Source organism: Xiphophorus couchianus, chromosome 10, assembly GCF_001444195.1.
Source record: "Xiphophorus couchianus chromosome 10, X_couchianus-1.0, whole genome shotgun sequence".
In the NCBI taxonomy this organism is placed as follows: domain Eukaryota; kingdom Metazoa; phylum Chordata; class Actinopteri; order Cyprinodontiformes; family Poeciliidae; genus Xiphophorus; species Xiphophorus couchianus.
Window position 1 is genome coordinate 14,977,039 of NC_040237.1, and position 25,044 is coordinate 15,002,082.

Sequence of the window (25,044 nt, forward strand, 5' to 3'; positions counted from 1 at the left end):
AATAACTGGAACTGCGCTGACACACTGTATAAGAAGTATCATCAACCAGTCATATCAAAACAGAGATAAAACATGCTAGCGTTAGCCTAGCATTTTAAAAACAGTAGTCGATTTTAAGCCAAACTTCACTTGCTCTGTGTTAGCTAAGTCCTAAATGTTCCTGCCACAGAACCAGCCTTTCTCTTTGGTACAGGGTCGTTCATCCATCTCGCCTTTAGAGACTGAATCCGGCCGCCATTAATCATCCTGTTGTGCGTCTGAATGAAACCTAAGAATGACAGACAGAGTCGGCCTCAGAGTCTGGGCCATCGCTGGCTGTGTTTCACACAAGTCTGTGGTTTGGACTGTGCCGTTCAGAACTCCACTTCTTTGTGCACACACACACACACACACACACACACACACACACACACCCACACCCACACACACACACACTGCCTGCTGTGTGCTTCGATTATTATAAACAGAAGAATCTGGTTAGGCGGACCTTAGCTTTAATTCACTAGAACAAGCTGACCTTTAAGCAGCCTTAAAATTATGAGACTCTGCTTTTTCTTTTTTCCCCCCGTATTGCTTAAGCTAAATTTAAGCTCCTTCTTAAACAAATCGGTGTGCGTTTTTTGTTTGTTTGCCAAGTTTACTCATATTCTTTATGTAAGTACGCATGGATGCAAATTTAATTTTCATTTTAGCCTTTTAATGATGCAATTGATCTGGTATTTTTCCAGGTTGAAGCATATGAACTCAATTAATGAAAATTGATTTTTCTCTCCTCTACACAGGCTAAAATACAGTAAATGTTACCCTGAAACATATATATATATTTATATATATGCGATATCAAAGTCACAGCTACATGTTTACCTAATTTGTCTTTGTTAGAAAAGCCATCTGTGTCCAAGTTTCAATTATACAGCTGTTTAGAAGAATTAAGATGAGATCTTCCATTTTCACACCAGAACCAGTTTCTGCACTGATTCTTTTATGCGATGTTTAAGGAATCCTTGAATCTCCCGTGGCAACTATAAATAATCTATTTACTATTGGGGGTGCCCAAACGCTTGATCTCCAGCGATTGGCAGACACATGCCAGTCTGCTGAGCTTATCATACGACCTACTGCTCTGTGACACGCTCTGTAAAAAACATTTGTAAACAGCATCGTTGTATCGACTTCCTGAAGGCGGAGTTTCAGAAAGAGCAGGAGCTTCTTAAAGAAACAGCAGCCCAATTTTAAGGCGTCGAGTCAAATTTCTTTTAAATTATGTTTGATGTATGCAGCACTTTTATAACAACTGAAGGTAAACTAGTTGATTGATAATGATATAAAATGTCACCATGTGCCTTAAAAATGCATGACGCTGTCACTTTAAATAAGCTCTGTCATCTCCAATGAAAGGAGAATTAAGGGAGTGTGGTTTAAAGATCAAAACGAACGTCCATGTACATTTCTAAACAGTTCTGTCGAGTAAATTCAAAACTTATCTGAATATGCTGAATAAAAGAAAAACATCCCTGAAATCACTTCATGTTTTCCCAACCAAAGGTATTATGACCTGAAACAAGTGGAAATAACGAAAGCTGAAATTGAGGAGACATTTTTTGTAAACTGAAATAAATAAAAATGATCATTAATGGGGGAAAACTATAACTAACTGTCAGCCGTCTGCAAACTATGCCACTCCATGCTCCTCTTGGTGACACTTACTGCAAAATGATGGCGGCAAAAGTTCGGACAAAACACCAGAGTTAGTTGGTTTTTCAACAATAATTGAATACATTTTTTTAATGGCATCTTCTGTTGAGTATTTATTACCCAATCAATGTATACATAATCACAATACATTACTTTGACCTGTTCGACGGCTGCACCTACAAACTATCAAAATATGACAAAACTAAACCTTCTTCTACATCTAACAAAATCAAAGCTAAAACTAAACAGTATTTAACTAATAATAGCTCATGAAAAACTAGCAAACACACTTTAAAAACTAATTAAAACAAACTGAATTAGACCAAAAATCACAACGAAAAAAAACAACTAACGCATAATGACAAACCCAAAACTATTACAGCCGTGTTCAACCAGACCAGTAGCAGGTGATGTTTGCCCACAATCAGACCAACAGAACGGCTTACTGCTGATCATATGAGTGAGGAGGAATTCCTGCTCTCGCTTTTATGTTCTTACAGCAGCTCATTTTTCTGAGTGCATATGGGCTTCACGCGGAGGGGATCGTAACTCACCCCGCGCAGAAACACAAGACCACCCTCCCGCATATGGCGACCCACGTTCTCACCGATCCAGGGCCTCCTTGACGAGCTCCCCGGCGCTGGAGTGTGTGGTGGCCAGGACGCTCTTGTAGTGAGCCCCTTCGCAGATCTCGTTCCCGAAGATCTTGAGGATCCCTGGGGCCGTGATCTGATTGGACAGCTCGGACGGGTCGTCCTCCGGCAGGACTTCCGTGGAGAACACTGTGGATGCAAGACCGCACGGGGAAAAGGACATTTATCACTGGGTCTGAGATGTGGTTTAAAAGAAAAAAGAGACTGCTTGGTTATTTACAAGCGCTGGGGTCACGTTTGCTTGTATGCGGTGGATATGAAAACCAGAGCGTGTAGAAAGAGGAGATGATGTAAGACATGTAAAGTACTCCAGTTTTACAAAGTTTAGATGGATGGTTTTGTTTGGGTAAAGTAGAAGATGGAGGTGTTCTGAACTCGGTTTCCTTTTAATATTTTTTTTTGGACGATACCAAAACGATTGTGTTTAATACCTGTGTATTAGTTTTTACCATTATGCTTTGCGAAATAGATCAAACTCAGTCAGGCCGAAGGACGAGTGGTTTTGAACATCAATTTTTAAGTCTTGCCCAGATTCTCTATAGGATTTAGGTCCGGGTTTTGACTGGGCCACTAACATAAGAATATGCTATTAAGGGTGGGCATCGCTTATCATTTATCGTCATACATTTCTTATCACGATAAGAATTGTGATCTATTGTTGTCACGTTAAATTCAAATTAAAGATGTTTAAACTTTTTTTTTATTTTCCCCTGCTGTTTAATTTATTAAACTTGGCTAAATATAGCTAGCTAGCTGTTGAGCCCAACAGAATTGGAAAACATTTGTCAAATAAAATAAGCTAAACTTCATATACCTCTTTAAGTTTTGTATCTACAATGAATAACATAAATTTTCTACAAAACAAAAGAAAAAAAATCTGACCCTTTTGCGATTATTATCGTTATTATTATTTGGCTCGAGACTACTTTTGATTGGAGGATGTTGGCTCACGAGGAAAAACGTTCAGACAGCTGGTAATTTAAGGGAATTGGGATAAAGGTGGCTAAATACGCGCACTCTATATATTCCTCTCTTTGTTCATCTAAAATTAAAGCCTGTTGCTGTTATACGAACACGTTCAAAACCTATGAATACATCACGAATATCTTCCACAGTGGAAATATCGGCATCAGAATCTCAGGGAGAAAACAAAACCAAAGTGACCTACTGCTGCCCTTCCTGACTTGGACGGACCGTGACGACCGGAGTCCCGCCGTCAGCGCCATGGAGCCCGAGGTAGGCACCGGGTTGCGGTGGAAGACGCCGGAGAGTCGGTTGGTTTGGCGACGGATGCGACTCTTGCTCGGCTGCCTGACGGCCACGCTCTCTGCCGACCTGCAGGTGGAAGAACTGCCGGCGGATACTCCCGACCTGGAGGAAGGAGCGGCAAGAGAGGGAACTGATAGAAGACGGAGGAGCGGCAAGAGTTCAACAACTCAAGCACAAAAAAAACACAAAAAACCTAAAGAGAAGAACTTTGATAAAATGTCTCGTACGTTTCTCTACCCAGACCTGGTCTCCTTCTGCATGCCTGCCCTCAGCTCTCTCTATGCACAACTGAAACAATGAAGTGTTGTTCGGACCTTACCAAGACTCTAAGCTTCTTATAGTTCAAAGGTTCTCTGCAGTTTCCCCACAGTCCCCCCAGACTGGGATTTCACAGCTTCTAATTCTGATTGTCCCACTGGAAATCCTCTGGTTAGAGACTGTAGTGAGTGATGGCTTGTGAGTATAAGGTGTAAAGGTGACCTAGCTAGCATGTAAAGGCTAGGATAGCTATGGGCTAAACAAACATGTACTTTATTTTGCCTTCTTAGACAGTGAGACTTTAGCCATTTCTGCATATTTTGAGCTCCTTTCACAATGAGATGTTTTAGGGCCTCTTATCACTTCAAATCCAGATAAGCTGCTGCTGGCCAATGCATACAGTTGTAACAACAAGCTGGATGGCTCCACTTGGGTTGCTAGGTGACGGGTTGGCCTTCGCTGGGGTCCTCGGGGCCCATCGATTGTGACTCAACGATCCGGAGGTTTTTGAAACGGCTCATTTTTCCAAACACAAAAAATAACATTAACTTATTGCCAAAAAAAAAAAAAAAACAGTTTGGTGGTTTTTAAGTACTTGACCTGTTTTTAGAAGCGGAAGAAACTCAAATAGAAGTACAAAAACGCGCAGAATGGGAATTTTGCACATTACGTCCCCTTTTATACGTCCAACATCTTTCTGGTTAAAAAGAAACACGCCTTCCGTCAAGCCTAATGTTTTAAAAATTAGTGCGTACAGAACTTTATGTAAGTGCCAGTGTCACAATTATAGGTTGCGTTGTTACCACCTGTGTTTCATACAACAATCTAACTCCCTGGGCGTACGGAAGAACAAAAAAGACCCACAGCATCACAGATCCTCCACCCTGCTTATCAGTGGACATAAGGTGCTTCCACATATATTGATCATGTGTTTACTTACTTTTGTTCCATTTAAAGTCTGCAAAGTTCAGCAAACTCCATGTTTACATTTAGCAGACAAAATGCTTTTTGCTAGCATTTAGTCCCAAAACAACATTTTAGCGTCTGTAGTTGGTGACCCAAAGGTTTCACTCATTCTGCTTAGTGATAATTGGTTAATTTATTCCCCAAGAAAACAAAATCTCAGATTACCAATTAGATGTTCCTAGAAACCTTGATCAACTTACAAGCATTGTTAGAGGTTATTGCACTAGATTGTGTGGCTAAAAACTTAATTTTTTTACAGGACCTTTCTACCTCTCCTGAAAGTGCGTCTTGCTCAAAAATAAAATCTGAGCGAGATGCACTTGTTCAAAATCTAACTTTACAAATATAACAAATTTCACATTGTTTATTAAAAATTGCGATTGCTTCTGACCCTGACAGGCCTTAATCATAAACATCTGGCTATTAAATTACTGGTTATTATGATGTACAAAAATGATTAGTGCATACTTTTAAACTAATACTCTGTTGATGCATCTTTTGATTCACTTTCAGCTTTAAAAGTATTCACATCTAAAAAAGAAAAGAAAATACCCTAAAATTTTGAGACTAAAATGTCTTAAAATTTTATTTTTTGATGGAAAATAAACTTCCACTTTTGGGTATTTGGCACAAAAACACAGGACATCAGAGATAAAAAAAAAACAAACAAACAAACACTACTAAGGTAGTCAACCTATTATTTTTGTCAGTTTCTTTAAAAGAAACGCTGTAAGTCTTTTACAACATTGCAAACGTTGTAAAAGAAACGTTGGAAATGTTTTAAGTCCGATATGCATCAGATATCTGCATCCGATAGCCGATGCAGATATTGGATCGGATATCCAATATCGGAAGTGAAAAAAGTGGATTGGTGCATCCGGCTAACCCAGATGAGGTCTGGAGGCGGAAGATGTTCAGCGATACAATTTGTAGCAATCAAAGTGAGTCCAGGCAGACATTCAAATCAACAAAAGAATGAATTTATGTGAGAAACATTAACGCTCAGAAGCTAAATCTGTCAGAAAACCTGCAGACTCACCTGTGTGGAGGCTGTGAACGAGAGACTCACAATCTGACTGCTGGAGGGCAAAGTGGGCAGACATTGTCATGTCAAGATAAGGGACGACTGAAAGGTGAAACTGAATCCAAACGTGCTTTAATGAACCAGCACATCTTCAGAAATACTCCCCTAAACGTCTACAAGCTATACAAACGATTTTGTACATAATCTAAGTTATGTCAGCAAATTATTCAACATTTAGGATGTCTAATTTTCTCCAGTCTTTTTATGTTTCCATGCTGAGCTACTGCTTTCATCGTCTCTCTCTTATGTTTTTGTTGTTGTAAAGTAACGAATAAGCACAGAGAGGCTTTGTTATTGCGTATTGCTTCGACTTAGCCGAAGGTAACACACGGGGTTTGACTCTTTGAGAAGCACGAAGGAAAAAGAGGAGAAGTTTGCATCGTCCCTAACTCTCTCCAGCTGCTCTGGCTGGAACAGCTGCCCGCACCGAGCGCTTCCAAGTGGGTCATACTCACTGAGAGCCATCACTGCTCTTCCGTCCCAGCCTCACAAACCGTCTCTTTGCGGGGGCTTTGGAGAAACTCGTTGGTCTTGGAGGGAGAGAGTGCAACTCCTCAGCAGAATTTCTCATCTCATTCATTCCCGTCTGGAAGCTTCTTTTCTTTTTCTCTCTTTTTTTTGTGTCTCTTTTCTTCTATTTTTTCCTGAGTGATTCCTCCTCAGCTGAAAACCCCTGCAGATGTGGCTCTGTTATTGCTTGTGCGATGCGGGACGCCGCGCTTCATTCCGGGGATGTTCCCTCCAGGAGAGCCGCGGCGCAGAGCCAGCCAGCTGCTGCTGCTGCTCCGGAACAGGCGCCGCTGCTGCAGATGTTTGCCCCGCCCTCAGCCAGCTGTTGGGGCTGGTCAGTCCTGGGGGAAAGTGGGTGGTGGTGGGCGGGGGACCTCACAGCATAACCACTGCAGTGAATCGGAGAGGTCAGAGTTCTACCTGACTTGTTGCGGAACAGAATCACTCCTCAGGTCTGAACGAGGCGGCGCGAATTCAAACCGACGAGGCAGCCGCTCTCCAGATGTGTCTGCGCGCACACGCACACAACAGCGACACCATCTTTCAAAATAAAACACCCCGTTGGTCAGCCTGCTCCTGATTTTGCTGTATTGACAGTTCTCTCCTTTTGCGCCCAAACTTCGCTTCTTTTCGGCGGTGGTTTTGAAAATGGGCAGGCGCCCAGGGCGGCATCAGAGAGGGGCCGCCTGCAAGCACGCATGATGCAAGAAATTATGTGTAATTATTCATTTCATGAAAGGGGGCAACGCATATGAATCAACATGAACACATCACGTAAATACACCAGAGTTAGCCTGTAGCAAATTGATGGAACGAAAAATAAAAAAATTCAACTAACCTGCATAGCAACATAAAAGACCTGTGATTTTTCAACATACGGATAAAAGTAGTGCGATTTACAGCAAACAGTTATCATAAAAATAAAATCTGAACTGATATACACTTACATAAAAGCACATCATAAACTCAGGTTTATGATACTTCTGAAGAAAATCTTAAGACTGAGAAATATGTTACAATTATCTAGCAGTAATGAAACCTAAAAATTATAAAAGAAAAGCGTTTATCAAAACTGAGGCTGGAGTCAAAGCCCAGACATTGATCTCATTAAAATGGAAGTGGAGAAACAAAGATGGAGGTTTTAGCTGTTAATAATAGGAAAACTCACTTTTGTTTAAATCTTTTGTCTAATGAGTAAAACATGGTACATTTTTTGTTGTTCATCTAAAATCACTTTCTTTTCCAGAAATAAATACAAAAAAAAGATTATGGATGTAAATGTAAACAATTCTTTCAAAAGAGGTAAACATCTAATATCAAGTCCGAATGGGTTTACAAGACATACACGGGACACAAAGAAAACAACAGGGAGGATATACACAGGTCCTCCTGTAAAAACGTACATTACATAATAAAAGTGTATTTAAAGTGTAAAATAATAACAATGATAGCCTGATTACTCCTTACTTTCCTCAGAGTACATCGAAATTCACAGAATGTGTGACTTTTGTTTATTTTTGGTACAGAACAGTGTGAAAAAATGATCAAATTAGGGTTGAGGTGCCATATTTTTAATCCTATAAAAGTGACTGTTGTGGTCAAAGAGTGGCGTTTTTATTCGAGGTGTAGCACACTGCCCCCTGGAGGTCTGTCGTGTTATTCTTCCCTGCTGCTCCGTTGATACTCTGACAAACTCCAGGAGCTGCGCAGTTGCTATACAATTTCTGAAGCATTATATCTTTATTTTTATTATTTTTTTTAAAGTTTATCATTTGTATTTGATATGTATTAATAGATTTATCGTCTTGTTTTCCTACACAGAGAACACTAAATGTAACTGCATTTAACTGACTGTGAATTACTTTTTATCTCATTTGCTCTTGAATTTCGTCGGGAAGTTATGTGTACCTTTGGAGACTTTTAGCCTACTTCATGTCGTCACACTACAGCTTTTAATTAAGTGATTTCTTAATTCCTCATATTGGGCAGAAATTAGGGCTTTGTGTAGTCTGTTAAAATCAACAACAGCAACACAATTAGATCAGTTCATTAAGTTGTCATATTCCGACGAATCTACTGTGAGCCGCTTTGAAGTTAGTCTAACATTAAGTTAATTAATTCGGACCTGATGCTAATATCAGGCCAATTGTAAAGATCGCAGCACGATGAAGAACCGAAGGCTCATTGGAGGCGTTTGTGGTTGTTACCGCTGTATAGCCACTAGGTGGCGTACTCTCCTAAATAAAAAAACAGCCGAGCGGTTCCCACATGGGGGATGTTTGATTGCGGAACGCACAAAGAGGTTTTGTCTCATCAAGCCGGGTTCACATGTGGCCTTGAAGGCAACACATTACTCTCTGAAACCGGATACGCACCACGAAACAACTCTGGCTGTGGATTTAGTGAGGGAAACTTTACTGACAAAACTTCTTTGGCTTTGATTCTTGTGAAAGACTTTTCCATTCTGTCACATATTACGGCTTACTGCACCCGATCACTTAGTTGTGAAATATGGTTTTAGATTAATTACAAGATGAGGGATCTCAGATGGTCATTATTTAGACTAGGTTTGTGCTCCAGCTGGAGGATTCTTCGGATTCCTTAAATACTTCAGTGGTGTCGTACACTGTAGAGGGAGACATCTCCAGTCACTCCTCGCTGTTCTTTCATGTAGAGCCTCCCAAGAAATATTCACGGGCCTTCAGCTTTGTCGTGTTCTGCCAGAACAAAACCACAAACTAACAAATAAAATATACAGACAAGATATTTTATTTGGATTTTGTGTGACAGGGTGGCACAAAGTGGTGGGAAGTGAAAGGAAGATTATTTTTATTTGATGTTTTGTTTCGTTTTACTACAGTAAAACATAACATGTCAAATAAAAAAAAAAAAAAGAACTTCTTTAAAAATGCATTTTTTTTAAAATATGAGTTTTTATTCATAAAAAACTGAAAAGTGCGGCATGCTTTTACATTCTATCCCCCGTTGCTTTAATGCTCCTCAGTAAAATCAGTTGTAATCAAATGCCCTTTTTACTTCACGTGTTTACTTAAATTAGAGTTCACTCGTGTCTAATTTAATCTCAGGACAAATCCAAATGTTTTCTGAGAAGTTTAAACCGTGGTTAATTCAAAATGTGTTCGTTTCTCTTTCAACTGAACAGCAGTAGATGAATAGAAATGAAGATAAATGGATAATTTTTTTTTTTAGTGTAAATCTTCAGACTGTGGTATGCATTTTATTAGCGGTGATGGAGGTAAAATACGAGACAAGCCTAGACCGAAAACGTCCTCTAGAATAACTGCAAGTATAGTCAGAAATGCACTGGAATAATTTAGATCGAAGCATATACGCATGTGATAGAATGGCCTAGTCAAAGTCTGCACCTAAATTTGAATGGTATGATTTGAAAATTGACTCAAAATTGCAGATTTTTCAAAGGAAAATGGAGTGGACGTGATTCTAGATCTACAAAGCAAAACAGAAATAATTAATCCATGTGACACTTCGGATTTATTTTGCCATATATTTTGAAAAACATGCATCATCTCCACAAATATGCACTTAGTCATGCGGGTATGTTGTACGTTTTGCCTTTATCTTTGTATCTGAATGGTGATAGCTGTTAGTGTTTCTTGTTCCCTTGTGATCCAAATCAAAACAGCAGCCTGTAAGTTGGAGAATTGCCCCCCTGGAAAGCACAGAGAGTTTAATGAGGGAGGAGAGGGTGGAGCCGCTCTGTCAGGGCCTAATTGCGTGTAACATGACACTGCTGGTACCTGTGACACGCCAAGCTGGCTCCACCATCCTCAGGCAGCTTCCATTAGCAGCCTGCTAGCAAAACAGAAATCCATCTGACTGAGGATGAAGAGGGTTCTTCCTGCAGGCCGAGGTTAACCGTCCTAATGAAGCAGGAGGAGAACGGACGGGCTTCAGGATTTGAAGTCAGATCCCCCGGTGGAGAAGGAAAAGGGAAAATTCATCAAACTTTCTCTTCTGGTCAACAACAACAACAGAAAATCTGGCTGGACGTGCATTTGGTCGGTGGAAAAAATAACCGTAACCCTTACCCTACCCCAAGAGAAAGGGCAATGTTGTGAGCAGAGCATATACTCAAGCTTGATTGACAGCTCTAAGACCCTCCACCCGGCTCTGATTGGTGTGTTTCTGCAGATAGCAGTAGGACAGCAGCGAGAAGGCAGAAGAGCTGGATTTTTTTCATAGATTACCCGTCTCATACTTTCTCAACATTGTGACATTTTTAACAAATATGTAGAAGAAAACAAAGAAACAAACAAAAAAAGGCATTTTGTTTATGAAAGTTACATACTGCAGCTTTAAATTAAACTCTTCGCTTATCAAAAATGAATCCCAAACTAACTCACTTGATCTTCAATGTGTTTTGTGTTTTGGTCTGAGGAGATAAAGTGCCACCACAACTCAAAACCCAGCCTATCACTTGGCTCGGTATCTCACTGCTCCAGATCTCCAGTTCAGTGAGTTCAGCAGCTGCCTCTGCTGCCCTTCTCTCCGTTTGGTTCTCTGTTACTTTTGTCAGACAAAGGATGACAGGACGTGTTCTTCACGCAGCACGGACGGCACTCTACCTTGGCATTTCAGCTGAGGTTTAGAATAATACTTCGTATTGTTGCGTTGATAAAAGAGCCAGGCGGACGATTCACCAAGGAGAGCACTTAAGGATCAGCGCTGTCAGAGATAGACAGGCTGCTTCTCTGCAATCAAAGTCTAATTTTCAGTCACAGAGAATGCAAATGCTGATCTCACGGCCTTTACAGCGTCATCAAAATGTTATTTCAGTATTTAAATTCAAATGATATGTGGTCCTTTCACATTATTTTAAAAATTTTTTTGCATAGTATCTATTCTTTCTCCTTACTATTAATGGACCCCAGGATTTTGTTTTTCAGAAAATTGGAATATCATATAAGACTGCTGAAATACGTGTCTAATGCTTGGATGTAGTATATATGGTGTATCTGGTCAAAATTGCGCCATCAATCTACAACCGTTTGAGGGGGAAAACCTTGTCAGAAAAGTAGAAGAAGAAATAGACAGACATCAAGAAATCACATAAATGAATTCTACGTAATCATTAGAGATAACATTACACAAAGTATAAATCATCACCCGTTTGTGACTTTGAGCTCAAGATCTGTAGAGAGTTTGGTGGTGGCAGGCTAAATAGTAGTAATATTACTTTAGTCTGATGTTTAAATTGGTTCCATGATCTGAAACATTTGAGTATGACAAAATTAGAAAAAACTAAACAAAAACAGCACTAAGGCCATACTGCTGGCACAGAGCGATCCACTCTGCACTCACTATTTATATTTGAGCCGTCGGCTCCCTTAAAAGCAGCGCTCGGTGTGAAACGATGTGTGAATGAGTTTTCGGATAAACAGTTTTCTAGTCATTGATCCCTGTGTGACTCTGCTCTTTGCTTGTGACCCATTGTGGCTGATAGGAGCCAGTTATGGCCCCCGGGGTGCGTGGTTCTGAGATCAGTGCAGTCTTAACAGACCCTCGCATTTATCTCAGACCTCCCTGATTGACTGGAGGTCCATCTTCCCATCAGACAGATAAATGTCGCGGTGTGTGACATTTATCTGTCACACACAGCGTGCATTTTGGTGGCAAATGCTGGTTTTGCAATTTCTTGTCTCGAGCAGGAAAACCGGCAACAGCCACAAAGTTACGCTCAAGATTACGGAGGCCTCTAGGGGACATGGGAATTTTTTTTGTTTTGCGTTCCCTCGCAAAACTTTTGCGTTCCCTCGAAATGATCTACTGATCAGTTATGCAGCATAATTGAATACCGTAAGTCCCTTCTTACGGTGGCCGCCGTACTTTCTGCCTTAATACAAGGTTAGGTAAGGTTTTTCCATGTATGCTAATATCTCCTTTTGAAATATCTGACATTTTATATCTTTTTCTTTAGTACAGAAAGGCTTCACAAAAATGTGATATAAACAGAAACTTCCCATAGGAAAGAAACAAAAATACATCCAAATTATTTGGACTATTTCAAAGTTATTATTGCGGAGTAATAAGTCATCTGACAGTTTTGATTGTGTCTCTGTTGTGTTCGTAGTCTGAATGGTTTAAAGGACTGCTTTCAGTGCAGTTCCATCTTAGAATTAACAGACATAAACATACACCCTAACCTCTAACCCCTAACCCTTAACTACTTAATTCACATAATGGTGCGTTCACACCAAACATGATTTGACAGTCAGGCGCATCTGATTTACATTCAAAGTCTATGTGGAGGCACGTCGAGGGCCGATGCAGTGCATCTGGAGCGTCTAGTGCGGCGCCATTTGAACCGTTTGACGCATCGAGCGAGTCCAACATTCCACACAGACTTTGAATGTAAACCAGACTCGCCTGACGCTCAAAAGGAGTTTGATGTAAATGCATCATTAGAATATTCAGTTCCATTGGTAACAATGACATCCGCAGTGATGTCATAACTCTATGATATCACAAAGGAATCTCTCTCTTGACTGTAGCTCACAGACAGTAAGTTTTCTCAGACCTGTTCCACAGTTCTATCGCGACAGATCACTCTTCAGAGCACTTTCGAAATTAATCGAAACGAGCAGAATATCGATTCCAGATACTACGAACCTTTGAGAGAAGCAAGGATTTACCAGAATATAGATATGAATCAACAACAGAATACTGGTGAACATGAAGCTTTTCCAGCTGAGCTTTCATGGATCAAAATGATGGAGCAAAACATCCAAGTCGACTACGACGAAATCCTTGTTTTTGAAGACGACAGCGAGCCGGAGGATGAATCAGCAGAGATCCAGGGGGAACCAAGTCCTTCCGGCGACTTTGAGAGTCCAAGATCATTGGAAGTCGAGCAGAAAACAACTCCTTCTGCTGACTTTGAGATCACTCCCTTAGTGGAAAATGTGGAAGAGACTAGCCAACATGTCATCAATCTCACAAAGCAGGTAGACGATCTTAAAGAAGAACTGCAGAGTAAGATTTTTGAACTCCATCAGGAAAGAGACCAAAAGATTGCGTGTCAGGCTGAAATGAAATCACAGCAGCAGGAAATTCAAAAACTGCAAAACATGTTGGAAAGAGAACGTCATCTGCAAGTGAAACGTGAAGATGAATCAAAGGTTTCTTGCTCTTCCACAGTAACAACAGACAAGCGTATTCTTCAACAGCTGGATTACTTCAAGAGGGAGGCAGAAAAATATGCCTCCCGCAATAAAGGTCTGATTGAAGTAATGATTGAAGAATACAGAGTGAGACTTAAATATGAGGAGCAGATCAAAACTCACACTGAGCAAGCTTCTAAAATCAAAGAACAGGAGGGAACAGTGAAATCATTGCAGGGTCAGGTTGCAGACCTGAAGATAAAGTTGAAACTTGCTCTGGAAAACAACCATCCGAGAGTCTCCACCCAACCAGAGGTCCCCCTCCGAAAAGAAGGCTCCCTGCAAACAAAGGAGACCAAGGAAAGACAGACCTCCAATCAATCAGGGAGGTCTGAGGAAAGGCAGACCTCCACTCAACCAGGGAGGTTCGAAGAAAGGCAGACCTCCAATCACCCAGGGAGGTCCGAGGAAAGATGGACCTCCAATCAACCAGGGAGGTCCGAAGAAAGATGGACCTCCAATCAACCAGGGAGGTCTGAGGGAAGATGGACCTCCAATCAACCAGGGAGGTCCGAAGAAAGATGGACCTCCAATCAACCAGGGAGGTCCGAGGAAAGGCAGACCTCCAGTCAACCGGGGAGGTCTGAGGAAAGGCAGACCTCCAGTCAACCGGGGAGGTCCGAGGAAAGATGGACCTCCAGTCAACCGGGGAGGTCCGAGGAAAGATGGACCTCCAGTCAACCGGGGAGGTCCGAGGAAAGATGGACCTCCAATCAACCGGGGAGGTCTGAGGAAAGGCAGACCTCCACTCAACCGGGGAGGTCCGAGGAAAGATGGACCTCCAGTCAACCGGGGAGGTCCGAGGAAAGATGGACCTCCAATCAACCGGGGAGGTCTGAGGAAAGGCAGACCTCCACTCAACCGGGGAGGTCCGAGGAAAGATGGACCTCCAGTCAACCGGGGAGGTCCGAGGAAAGATGGACCTCCAATCAACCGGGGAGGTCTGAGGAAAGGCAGACCTCCAGTCAACCGGGGAGGTCCGAGGAAAGATGGACCTCCAGTCAACCAGGGAGGTCCGAGGAAAGATGGACCTCCAATCAACCAGGGAGGTCCGAAGAAAGATGGACCTCCAGTCAATCAGGGAGGTCCGAGGAAAGATGGACCTCCAATCACCCAGGGAGGTCCGAGGAAAGATGGACCTCCAATCAACCAGGGAGGTCCATGCGACCAACCTCTACTGGTTGCATAGAGGGGCTTCGTGTTGGCGTTGGCCTGAAGGCCAGTCTAAGTCCGGCTCGGCCTTTACGCCGACCAACACCCAGGTGGCACTTACCTAGATAACTATCCAAACCCAGGTTTTGCCAACACTAGACATCATGAAAATTCAATGCTTTACACAAATTTAGGAAATCAAATCAAACACAGGCAAATAATATTGCTAACTCCAAAGTCAATGGAGTTAACACAAGATCAATTTCAGAGTTAAAAACACCAAAATAAACATTATTAAAACTTTCCTATATATAAAAACTGCAGCAGGTAGAATTTCTAAAAAATTAATTGGTCTCTCTAAATTGTCCTAAGGTGTGAATGTGTGTGCGCAAGGATAAGTGTGTTAGATGATGGATGGATGAATATTTGTTAAAAGTGTCTGACAGTAAAATATGAAACTAAGAATCTGAAAATTCCTCTGACTCTGCTGCTGTCCAGAAACAACCAATCAGAACCAAAAGACAAACTTTTGGTTCTGATTGGTTTCTAATGTGTTGAATGTGTCCAAGCACATTCAACACATTAGAACAGGGGTGCCCAAGGTCGGTCCTGGAGGCCCGGCATCCTGCATGTTTTAGTTTTCTCCCTGGTTTAACGCACCTGGATTCAATGATGGCCCGTTAGAAGGCCTAAGAAGAACATTGACATGCTGAAAAGGTTGTTGGTATCACCAGGGAGAGAACTAAAACGTGCAGGATGCCGGCCCTTGAGGACCGACTTTGGGCACCCCTGCATTAGACTACTAATGTACTACAGCTATGCAATTGGCAGAAATACAACCTAACATTATATCATCATTATTTATAGAATGATTTAGAAAACAAATGCTATACAGATTTATCAAAACTATTTTGACCCATATTAGAACTTTGCATTGATTTCCCTTCATTTTAGTAGCTGCGGTTTTCCCTAACCTTAACATTAACTAAAACTTAATTCACATTTTACCTCTACATGTTACCCCTGACTCAAAGCAATGAGTCCATCATATTAGGACCAGGCTTTGGTCCTAATATGATGGAACTAATATGACACTGGACATATAATGGTGCGTTCACACCAAACATGATTTGACCGTCAGGCGCATCTGGTTTACATTCAAAGTCTATGTGGAGGCGAGCTGAGGGCCAATGTGGCTCGTTTCAAGCGCCATTTGAACCGTTTGACGCATCGAGCGCGTCCAACATTGCACATAGACTTTGAATGTAAACCAGACTCGCCTGACGCTCAAATCATGTTTGGGGTGAATGCGTCATTAGAATGTTCAGTTCCATTGGTAACAATGACATCGGCAGTGATGTCATCACTCTTTGATGCATCAAATGAATCTCTCTCTGTGTTTTCAGACCTGTTCCTGTTTCAGACTTATAAGTTATGAATCTTCTACGGGAGCATTGTTAAAAGTCACAGAATCAGCCCAGTACAGGTTCGCATTCTCAGGTGAGAGACTCACCTGGTATAAAGTTAATTTTTAGGTACTGGAATTACACCGAAGATAAATTAGTTTAATCAAAGCACGTCATGATTATGCGTTTATGTACTCCGTCTTAAGTCAAGAGCATACTAGTTTTTTTTTTACTTTTCCACTAGATGATATGCCTATATACTATGTATGACAATCAAAATAGAATAAATCGATAATTGTGACAGAACTAAGAAGCGGTTTGGAGTTGATTGATACACGGACAGATGAGATTCCTCGAGTTAACCCAGTGCGGCCCTCTACCACCATTAGTTTGCCATGTTTTATAATAATAAACCGTGTTTATTATTATTAAGTCTTTGGTGCAAAAAACTGATTGAAAGTCGATTTATTCACTGCATGTTTATGTCTGTTAAGGTTGAGATGGAACTGAACATGAAAACGGCCCTTTAGACAACCAGCACAACAGAGACACAATCAAAACTGTTAGATGACTCATTACCTGCGATAATAACTCAGAAATAGTCCAAATTAGGATGCATTTTTATTTCTTTCCTACTTACGGAAGGTTTCTGTTTATATCGTAGGTTTTTGGTGCCCTTAAAGAAAACGATAAAACTTCAGATATTTCACAACGAGATATTAACATTCATGGAAAAACTTTACATAATCTTATATTAAAGCAGAAAGTACGGCGGCCACCGTAAGAAAGGCTTACAGTATTCAATTATGCTGCAAGTACTGATCAGTACAGTATTGCGAGGGAACGCAAAACCTTTTGGGAGGGAACGCAAAAGAAAAACAAATTCCCATGTCCCCTTGAGGGCCCCGTACAATATAACACGCATCTCACCTTCTGCTGAAGACTGCGGTAATTCACCAACAAGAGGTGTAGGAAAACAGAATGAGGCATAAATCTGCCCTTACAGGTGTGTTGAGCAAATAATAAGTCAGCCATTCATAGAAGACTTTAGGACCAATGCTTTCTGTGTTGACAGACAGTGGGGCTGTAGTAAGCTTCTATAATGGCTGTAATAAAAATATACAATGCTTGTGCAAATTAGGAACTAGTACATCTACAGTCGCTATGTATTTTTCCCATGCTGTGGCAAGCACTGACTATTTAAAAAAAAAATTATTTTATGATGCTGAAAAACTTTAGGCAGCCATGAAAAACCAAACGAGCTTAATGGACAGAGGTGTCTTAAACGTGTTATTCTCCAACACACTCTGGACATGTTTTTCAGCTTTTTATTTCTAATTGTAGTGGTAAAGGACACCCTGGCTGCCTGACCCGGAGAGGAGGGGAAGAGTCAGGCTGGAGTTTAGCGCGACCAGTCAATATGAATGAAAACACCAAGAAACTAGACTTTAAAGATTAAGGGAAGTTTTGTTGGATTTCATTTGGAGCTCAAAGCATCAGCAGAAGACTAAAGCACAAACAGTCTGGACTAAATAGCAGTTCCATGATTTGGAAAGTTGCAAATTAATATGTAGACTGTTTGCGCTATGACAAATATGTGTAGATGAAATGTTCACGAACATGTTCCCTGCATAGTGTTTACACAGTGCCTATTGCAAGCGACCTGATGAGGTAAAAAAAAACAAACATCAGAAGTACAGGCATACAGTTCAATAATGAAACTTTTTAGACAGATGACTGTAGATATTAGTCTCAAAGTCAGAGTTGTTACAAACTTTGATTTCTTCCATTCTTGTAAAGTTGATTTAAGTCTGCTCTATCTGCCTTCAGATGATTCGAATCGAAAAAATTTGATTGCTAACCAGTTTAATTAAAGCAGTTTAATTCTAGGTTGGTTTGCTTTGCTGTCAACAACTTTAGAAAACAAAGAATCTCATTTTCTCAACATGTAGCAGCAAAAAAGAATCAGTTTTCGCCGGTGGTGTCTCAGACAGCGAACACAAATCGACTGACAAAAATGTAAGCTGCTAATCAACAAGTGCAGACACTTGTTGATTGTGAACAGCTGTTAGCAAAACAAGTGGATAACATGGAGCTCTGCATTCAAACACTAAAGTAAGACTTTCTTAAACACCTCTTTTGTACAGTAGTGTGTTTATACACATCATGAAAAGCCTCAGAATTGCAATTAAGTTGTTTATTTCTGCTACTGTCAATTAGTATTTGAGGCTTGGCAGCCATTTTGGATTTCAGGTCAGGGTTAGTTAGAAATTTCTACTTTAGGACGAGATTTCAGCGATTTTTCTGAACACCTTTTAACTAGTTCCAAGCTATAAAATCATCGTTTCCCATTTTTATGAACACACACTTGCGTCGGTCTGTGTTTTCTTCTTTTCATGTAATCTCACACAGTCATGATGTTACTATCACTGCTTAGAGGGGCCGGCACCATCTGTTGCAAGATGAGGCAGTTCTTGTTTGCTTAACTGAGTGTCACCTTCTGACCTTTTTCCGGAAGACTTCAGATAAATCACATGAATTTAGATCATTGTTGTTTTGTTCATTTGGAGTAAAAAAAAAAAAAAAAAAAAGAAGAACAAAGCACGGTTTTCCTCTAACGTTATTTTTGTCACGAGTCATGACTCAGCAATAAACCCGAGACTCCCGCTGCGGCGCACAGATCTGTGTTAGTAAGGCGAAGGGGCGGAGCGTGGAGACTCGGTGCGAAGGGGGCGGAGCTCGGTAGTAAGCTGACGCCTTTCCCTTTTCCATCGAGGCAGAGCAGCTTCCTCCTGTAGAAAATCATTCTCGGCTGGATACGAATGACTTCTTCCCCTCCCGGTCCTCGCCAAAGCGGAAGGAGCCGACAGTTTCCCGAGACAGGACGGCTCGCGGTCGGACACGCAAAACAAGGAAACCGGGAACCCCCTCCGTCAGCGACGCGTACCTGTCCGTGTGGCATGTGACAGCTCGCGGCTGAGGGGATAAAGGACAGCGGCTCCGCAGACGGGACTCGGCCTTTCCGCGTAGACCGACGGAGTAATGAACTCCTCCGGTGGTACCCGCTCCCCCGCCACCAAGGAGATGGGGTGGCTGTGCGGAGACAAGCTCCACTTCTGGGTGAGTGCATTTGTCGCTACCGCCGCTGTTCGCTGCTGAACAACACTCCCTCGGTCGTTTGGTGCCTGAAAAGCGTTTCTGGGGAGCTGGAGTATCTGTCGCAGCTCCTATAAATATCCCCCCTCTCGCCCCCTAATTGCATTTACCGTGTTAACGAGCTCCCAGTTAACAACACGAAGACTTGCGTGCTTTCGTGTTGCCTTTACGGAAGACGCATTGAAGCCAGTGAAGTGTTCACTCAAACTTGTTACATCTGGCGTGTGCTTAAAGCGCTTTGCCGACTTATTTGCGTTGTGCAAACGTGACTGATAAGTTCATTAGACAGTAGCCTTGCCAGGACTATTGGAGTAACAGCACACAGATAACTGCGTAATAGTAAAGATAAAAAATGTCCAGGAGCTGAGAAAACTGGTTTAGTGGCGTTATTGCAACTCCCTCCATCATTTTGAGGCAAAGTTACATTTTAAATCTCCTCCCTACACTCCAATGTAAAATACAAAAAGTGATTAAAGTGTATTGGACATTTTCATTGTAAATATATGTACTATTATACATAATGTTTTCGTTTGGTGCAATCATAATATTGTCCCGATAACAACATAATAACATTATATCAGGGCTTCAAGATGCAGTAGTTATTTTTATTGTTTAATATTGCGTTTAATATAAGTTAACTCAGGTTTTCGTGCCTCTCTTCTTTGTTGTCCATGATCGTTGTCATCATCTTTACCATCATCATCATTATCTCCCAGACTCCTTCCATGAGCTTTAACATTTCGGCCATTAAAAACTGCATCAGGATTGGACATCGAGGGCAATAAAAGTTTTAAGTGGCCATATACATACATCTTTTTGTTGGCAGAGCGTTAACTTGTGTTAAGTTATTCTCCACCTAACTCACTCACCAATTGGTCAGTACAGCATGTTTTTGTTTGTTTTTTTGCTTTTCCTGACATCCATGTAAACCATAATACATCCAAACAGTATGCTTGATAGATGCATTTGTTGTGTGTTGGGGTGTGTGTGTGTGTGTGTGTGTGTGTTGGATCTTGAGCTTTCTCCATCGTTTTGTTACTGGTTCGTTTTATCTGTCTATAATACATTTTTGCAGTATTTTTCAATCTGTTTAATTCACAAAATGAATTTCTCCTTACCCTCACGATGTAGCTTTACATACAAGCTTTTATCAAAAGATTATGTTAACCTCTATTGTCCACAGTACAAGTCTGTGTTTGGATTATATGCAAAGGGTTCCTCAATGAAAAAGTTGTTTTATGGGAAGCGGTGAAAAAATGTGCAGATGGTGGATAGAACAGAGTCTCACCTGTATGACAAGTCCAGAATATTTGCAAGCTGCTTTATGAAGCTCATGATGTTCAGATATGTGTTTTGTTTTTGGAAGCAAATTTGGAAGTCAAAGTAGGGAAAACGAAGTAAATGCGGTTTTACAACCAGAGCACAGCCTTACAGTTTGCTCTCTGTTTTTTTCTTTTTTTAGTTCCACACAATCATAGTTATGCATCTTTTTAATGTGTACATACAGGTCCTTTCCAAAGTGTTCATACATTTTTAAAATTTTTTTGTCTCACTTAGGCGCATTTTATTCTGAGTAATTTGTAGGATACATCGTCCGATTGATAAATTAGCCCTCATATCCTTAATTTTGGGTGATCGGCGATTGGCCAATACGTACATGTGAAACCGATCTTAACTCCCAATCTTATCTACCTGGCTGCTGCCAGGTAGATAAGTTACCTGGCAACAGGTGGCCACCCGACTGCTGACAATTTAGCAACTTTGTCGCATTGAGCCTCTTTTCAAACCAAAAACATTGCCATCGGACAAAATCAAAACTACAATCTACATAATTATGATAAAGGAAAATGACTCATACTTTCCAATTTTTTTTCCCCAAATAAATGTCTTAAAATTGTATCATGGATTGGCGTTACTCCAACCTAGAAAAACAGGTGGTTAAAGCACAGTGACTCTACAAAATATTGACTGAGTAAGTCAGTATGCCACAATTTTGTGATATATTTTTGGTTAAAAATGTGTAATTTTTCTCCCACTCCACAGTTATTTGCTACTTTGTGTTAGTCACATAAAATTCAATAAAAAAATACAACAGTTGTTGACAGTGACTGAGTGCACTAATACTGTTTTCACATGAAACTACACTGTGTAATAATTCCACGCTATTGCTCAGACAAAATTACCGCCCAATTAAATAAAGATATTATTATTAATAATAATAACAGTAATAATAGTGTGTAGAAAGGAGTGGCCCGCTTTGTTTATCTTGGAGTGGCTGAGAATCTCGCTCTTCAAGATGTTTCAGGTTTTTGAATTGAAGCTCTCCAAACTACATTTACACAAGAGGTAGTTGACGTTACCAGCTTTATTTAGAGTCCTGCAGCTTTAACATTCACCTTTCCTTCAACACCTGGATCATGACTAGGCCATTAGTGGGACTGCGTGCTGAGGAGGTCACTCAGAGATCTTGCACTAAAATTGAATCAAAACAGCCATATCAAAGTGCAGCGGTTCTAGAATTACATCATTAATCAATTAATGTGATTAATTGTTAGTGTTTATATAAATTGATCATGATTAATATCACCTTTAAAAATGTCAGCCATTTAATATTTTCTATTATTTCTAGAATAAACGGTAAATAGTTTTTTGTTTTGTTTTGGATATGCAAATGCGACTTATGTTATGATTCATGTTGTCTAAATGATTGTAAATGTGTGTTATAAACTGCTATGAAGATTTTTTTTTAATCTCACGTTCACATCCCCCTAACACCAATATTTTGTCCACATTCTCCACCTCTGTCCATTCTACTGGACAGAAAAGTCAGCATATTTTCTTCCTGTCAGTATTTCTCAGGCAGCGAAGGGAAGTTGCTGAAGCGTTGCACCTAATATAGTAAAGAAAAGTCAGGAAGTGGTGACATAAAATAAATAAGATGCTGTTTAAATGAGTCCAATTCAGGCAAATAATAATAATAATATTTTTAAAACCTGCATTGTTTTTCAGATTCTTATTGAAAACAAAAACTTTTTTTTTTATCTGGGTTATTGTGCTTTGTTTCTATGTTGCGACCTGCTTGTGGCAGAAATCTCGATGGTTCTGATGACAACTTAAGCAGCTAAAATATTAAGTTTCTATCAGCTTTACCCAAGAAACATCAGATTTTCCTTGCCTCTCCTCTGTGCAGCCAACTTCTTTTTTCCAAATATCACCTCCACCACGAAAACATCGCTGTGCTTAAGTGTCCAGCTGATTTGCCTCTGGGTAAATCCCGCTGCGAGACGTAACCGTTTTGTGAGGCCATGACAGGTGGCGTAGACTAGTTGCTGCTATTCACGTCCACTTCAGACAAACAGGAGGCAGCTGTAATCCCCCAGCTTTCAGCAGGGCATGCTGAGTACAGGTCAGAGTTAATACTTAGGCTTGATCAATTGCCCTATTTACAGTGTTATTCTTTTTAAGACGTCTAAGCAGCAGCTTGAAGTCCATTTGACAGCACAAAACAAGGTTTATATTAGGACAAACTGCTGCGCATGAGACTATTATACCCTAAGTAAGCTTAATGAAGAAATGTAGACACTTGTCAGACTTTGTAGTTTTAAAATGCTCGTTGTGCCAGATATTCTTTTTTCTGTTCTGCTTTTTTATCTTGTGCAAGAATACCGGATATTCCCTCTAAAAATGCTTATATCTGCTAACTTTATTTGTTCAAACACCAGATATGCCTTAATGTGCATTAATACACAAAGTGTAAACCATCTTGCCACTACAGCCAATCAGCACCAAGGAAAGTGAATGCTGCTTCTGTACTGGGTGGTTTGCCAGTAGCGTGTCAAGTAGCATTGTGTCTGGATATCTCAGCTTCCCAAGCTGCATTTCCCCTTCCTAAAATCCCAAATATTTTAGATTGGTTTTACAAAAAAATCCACAAATGGTAAATTTCCACAAAAAATTTGGAGCTACTCTTCATGGAAAAACTTGCAAATGAGTAAGTCTGCAAATATCTTTTCTATTTTCTTTGTTTACAATCCCACAGTCCTAGCCTGACACACAGGAGGAGCAGATGTCACGGTCAGACAGTGGGAAAGCAGGGGTGAAGGTTGTCCCGTCAGACCGTCAGTTCCCGAAACCACACGCACAAAAAGCCTCGTAAAAGCAAACTTGTTGGATCCAAATGACCCCATTTCTTAAAACCTCAGGAGGCTTAAAAAAAATCAAGCAATAAAAACAGTATGGCAGTTTTCAAGCAAACCTTTTGCTACCTATTACTAGGTGCTACCTATTACTAGGTAATAGGTAGCAAAATGGTATTATATATTGCAGTAAAACCCTGCAGGATTTAGGTATACCATTATCTTTTATTTCACCAACATGTTTCTTCTAATATTAACTTTTAGACTGGTCCAGCCAAAGCCCTGCATAAGTCTGCGATAGAATCAGTGGAGAGAGAGGGTGATGTGAAGCTCGACGTGAAGGAAGGAGTGTGATGTTGTTAAGCTTGTCATCAAAGATAAATTGCCAAAATACCATTATAAACATGCAAAACCCTTGTCAGCAGTTTTAGGAAGACTTTTACTGGTCAACGCTTCAAAATTGCTCTCAGAAACAAACTTCTTGGTTTAAAGAAAAACATCTGAAATCCAAGTCTGCCAGGGGTGTGAACAATTATGGGCTTAACTGTAGTTCCTCAGTGAAATACGCTGTGTGTCCCGTCAAGACAAAGAGCTTTTGAAGTCTTGCCCCACAGGGAGCGTTTGCTTGTCATGCCTCATTTTAACAAGATCTGCATGTACTTCTGGGCTTGGCTACAGCTCCAGTGATGTTGCGGTGAGTTTCCAGAGACTGCCGGGGATGGCCCTTCCCCACGCAGTTCAAACATGCCCAGAAAACCATTGCGTTTGTTAAGGGCATGCTCAAGTCAAGCCCAACCTAAACAAGTTCTGTTAGGGTTGGCGTTGGGGGCAAGAGAAGGCCAATCACAAACCATGTCTGTCCTTGTTGGTTGGTTTTTAACAGCCTTGAGGTGATATGGTTTTAGCCAAGCAGAGAGGTTTTCTGAAGAAACGCTTTGAAACAGCAAGCAGATCTGATGGCAAAGATGATAAGTATGTCATAAACTTAGCAAAGACTGCAGCAAGATGCCTCTTGAACAAAACTAATCTGTCTGACAATACTGCTCAGTGCAACTTAAGTTCAACCATCTCTCTTAGGAAGTTACCCAATGCGATTATCCCAAATTTCAAGGAGTAATGACAGGCAAGGCAATGGAGAGAACTACGGAGAAAAGCAACCTAGTGGCCCGTTGTTAATATGGAGGAGCTGCAGAGAATCTGCGGAAAGGACACTTGTTAGTAGTTCCCCTCACAAATCTGGCAACAAGAAAGCCATTGTTATGAGAAAGACATGAGAACTCAAGCTAGCGCTTTGCTACAAGCCATGTAGGAGTTAAACTAAGGCTACATTCACACAGCGGGCAAAAACAACCCAAATGTGATTATTTTTCCGATTTGGATCAATATTGTTTTCCTTATTTTATTTTCTTAAAATATGATTACAAATGACAGGCTGACTAGTCTGATTTGGCTGAAGCAGTGGTCAGATACAACCAGCAGGGGGAGTCTAGCGCTTGCGCTAGCTATAGTGAAGAGCACCGGAACTTCCTCCTTAGATAATAATAATCGCTGGAGCAG

The 25,044-nt window shown here is 40.8% G+C and overlaps 2 protein-coding genes across 5 annotated transcripts in view; one reads left to right on the forward strand and one right to left on the reverse strand.

The window, feature by feature from the left end:
* radil2b (Ras association and DIL domains 2b) overlaps positions 1-6,925 on the reverse strand; it is a 28,632-nt gene extending 21,707 nt beyond the window's left edge. The window contains exons 1-3 of the mRNA XM_028030257.1: positions 6,381-6,925; positions 3,517-3,719; positions 2,303-2,477 (exon numbers count right to left, since the gene is read on the reverse strand). Of these exons, the coding sequence (XP_027886058.1) occupies positions 2,303-2,477; positions 3,517-3,719; positions 6,381-6,505 (503 nt within the window). The 5' untranslated portion in view covers positions 6,506-6,925. The remainder of the gene's footprint in view (positions 1-2,302; positions 2,478-3,516; positions 3,720-6,380) is intronic.
* A 12,006-nt stretch (positions 6,926-18,931) lies between these two features.
* The window catches only part of abcc3 (ATP-binding cassette, sub-family C (CFTR/MRP), member 3), a 58,798-nt gene continuing 52,685 nt past the window's right edge, over positions 18,932-25,044 (forward strand). Inside the window, exon 1 of one of the 4 annotated variants that reach the window (XM_028029407.1) lies at positions 18,932-19,315. In XM_028029407.1, the coding sequence (XP_027885208.1) occupies positions 19,238-19,315 (78 nt within the window). In that variant the 5' untranslated portion in view covers positions 18,932-19,237. The remainder of the gene's footprint in view (positions 19,316-25,044) is intronic. The other 3 variants (XR_003597039.1, XM_028029405.1, XM_028029406.1) reach the window with 3 other exon arrangements.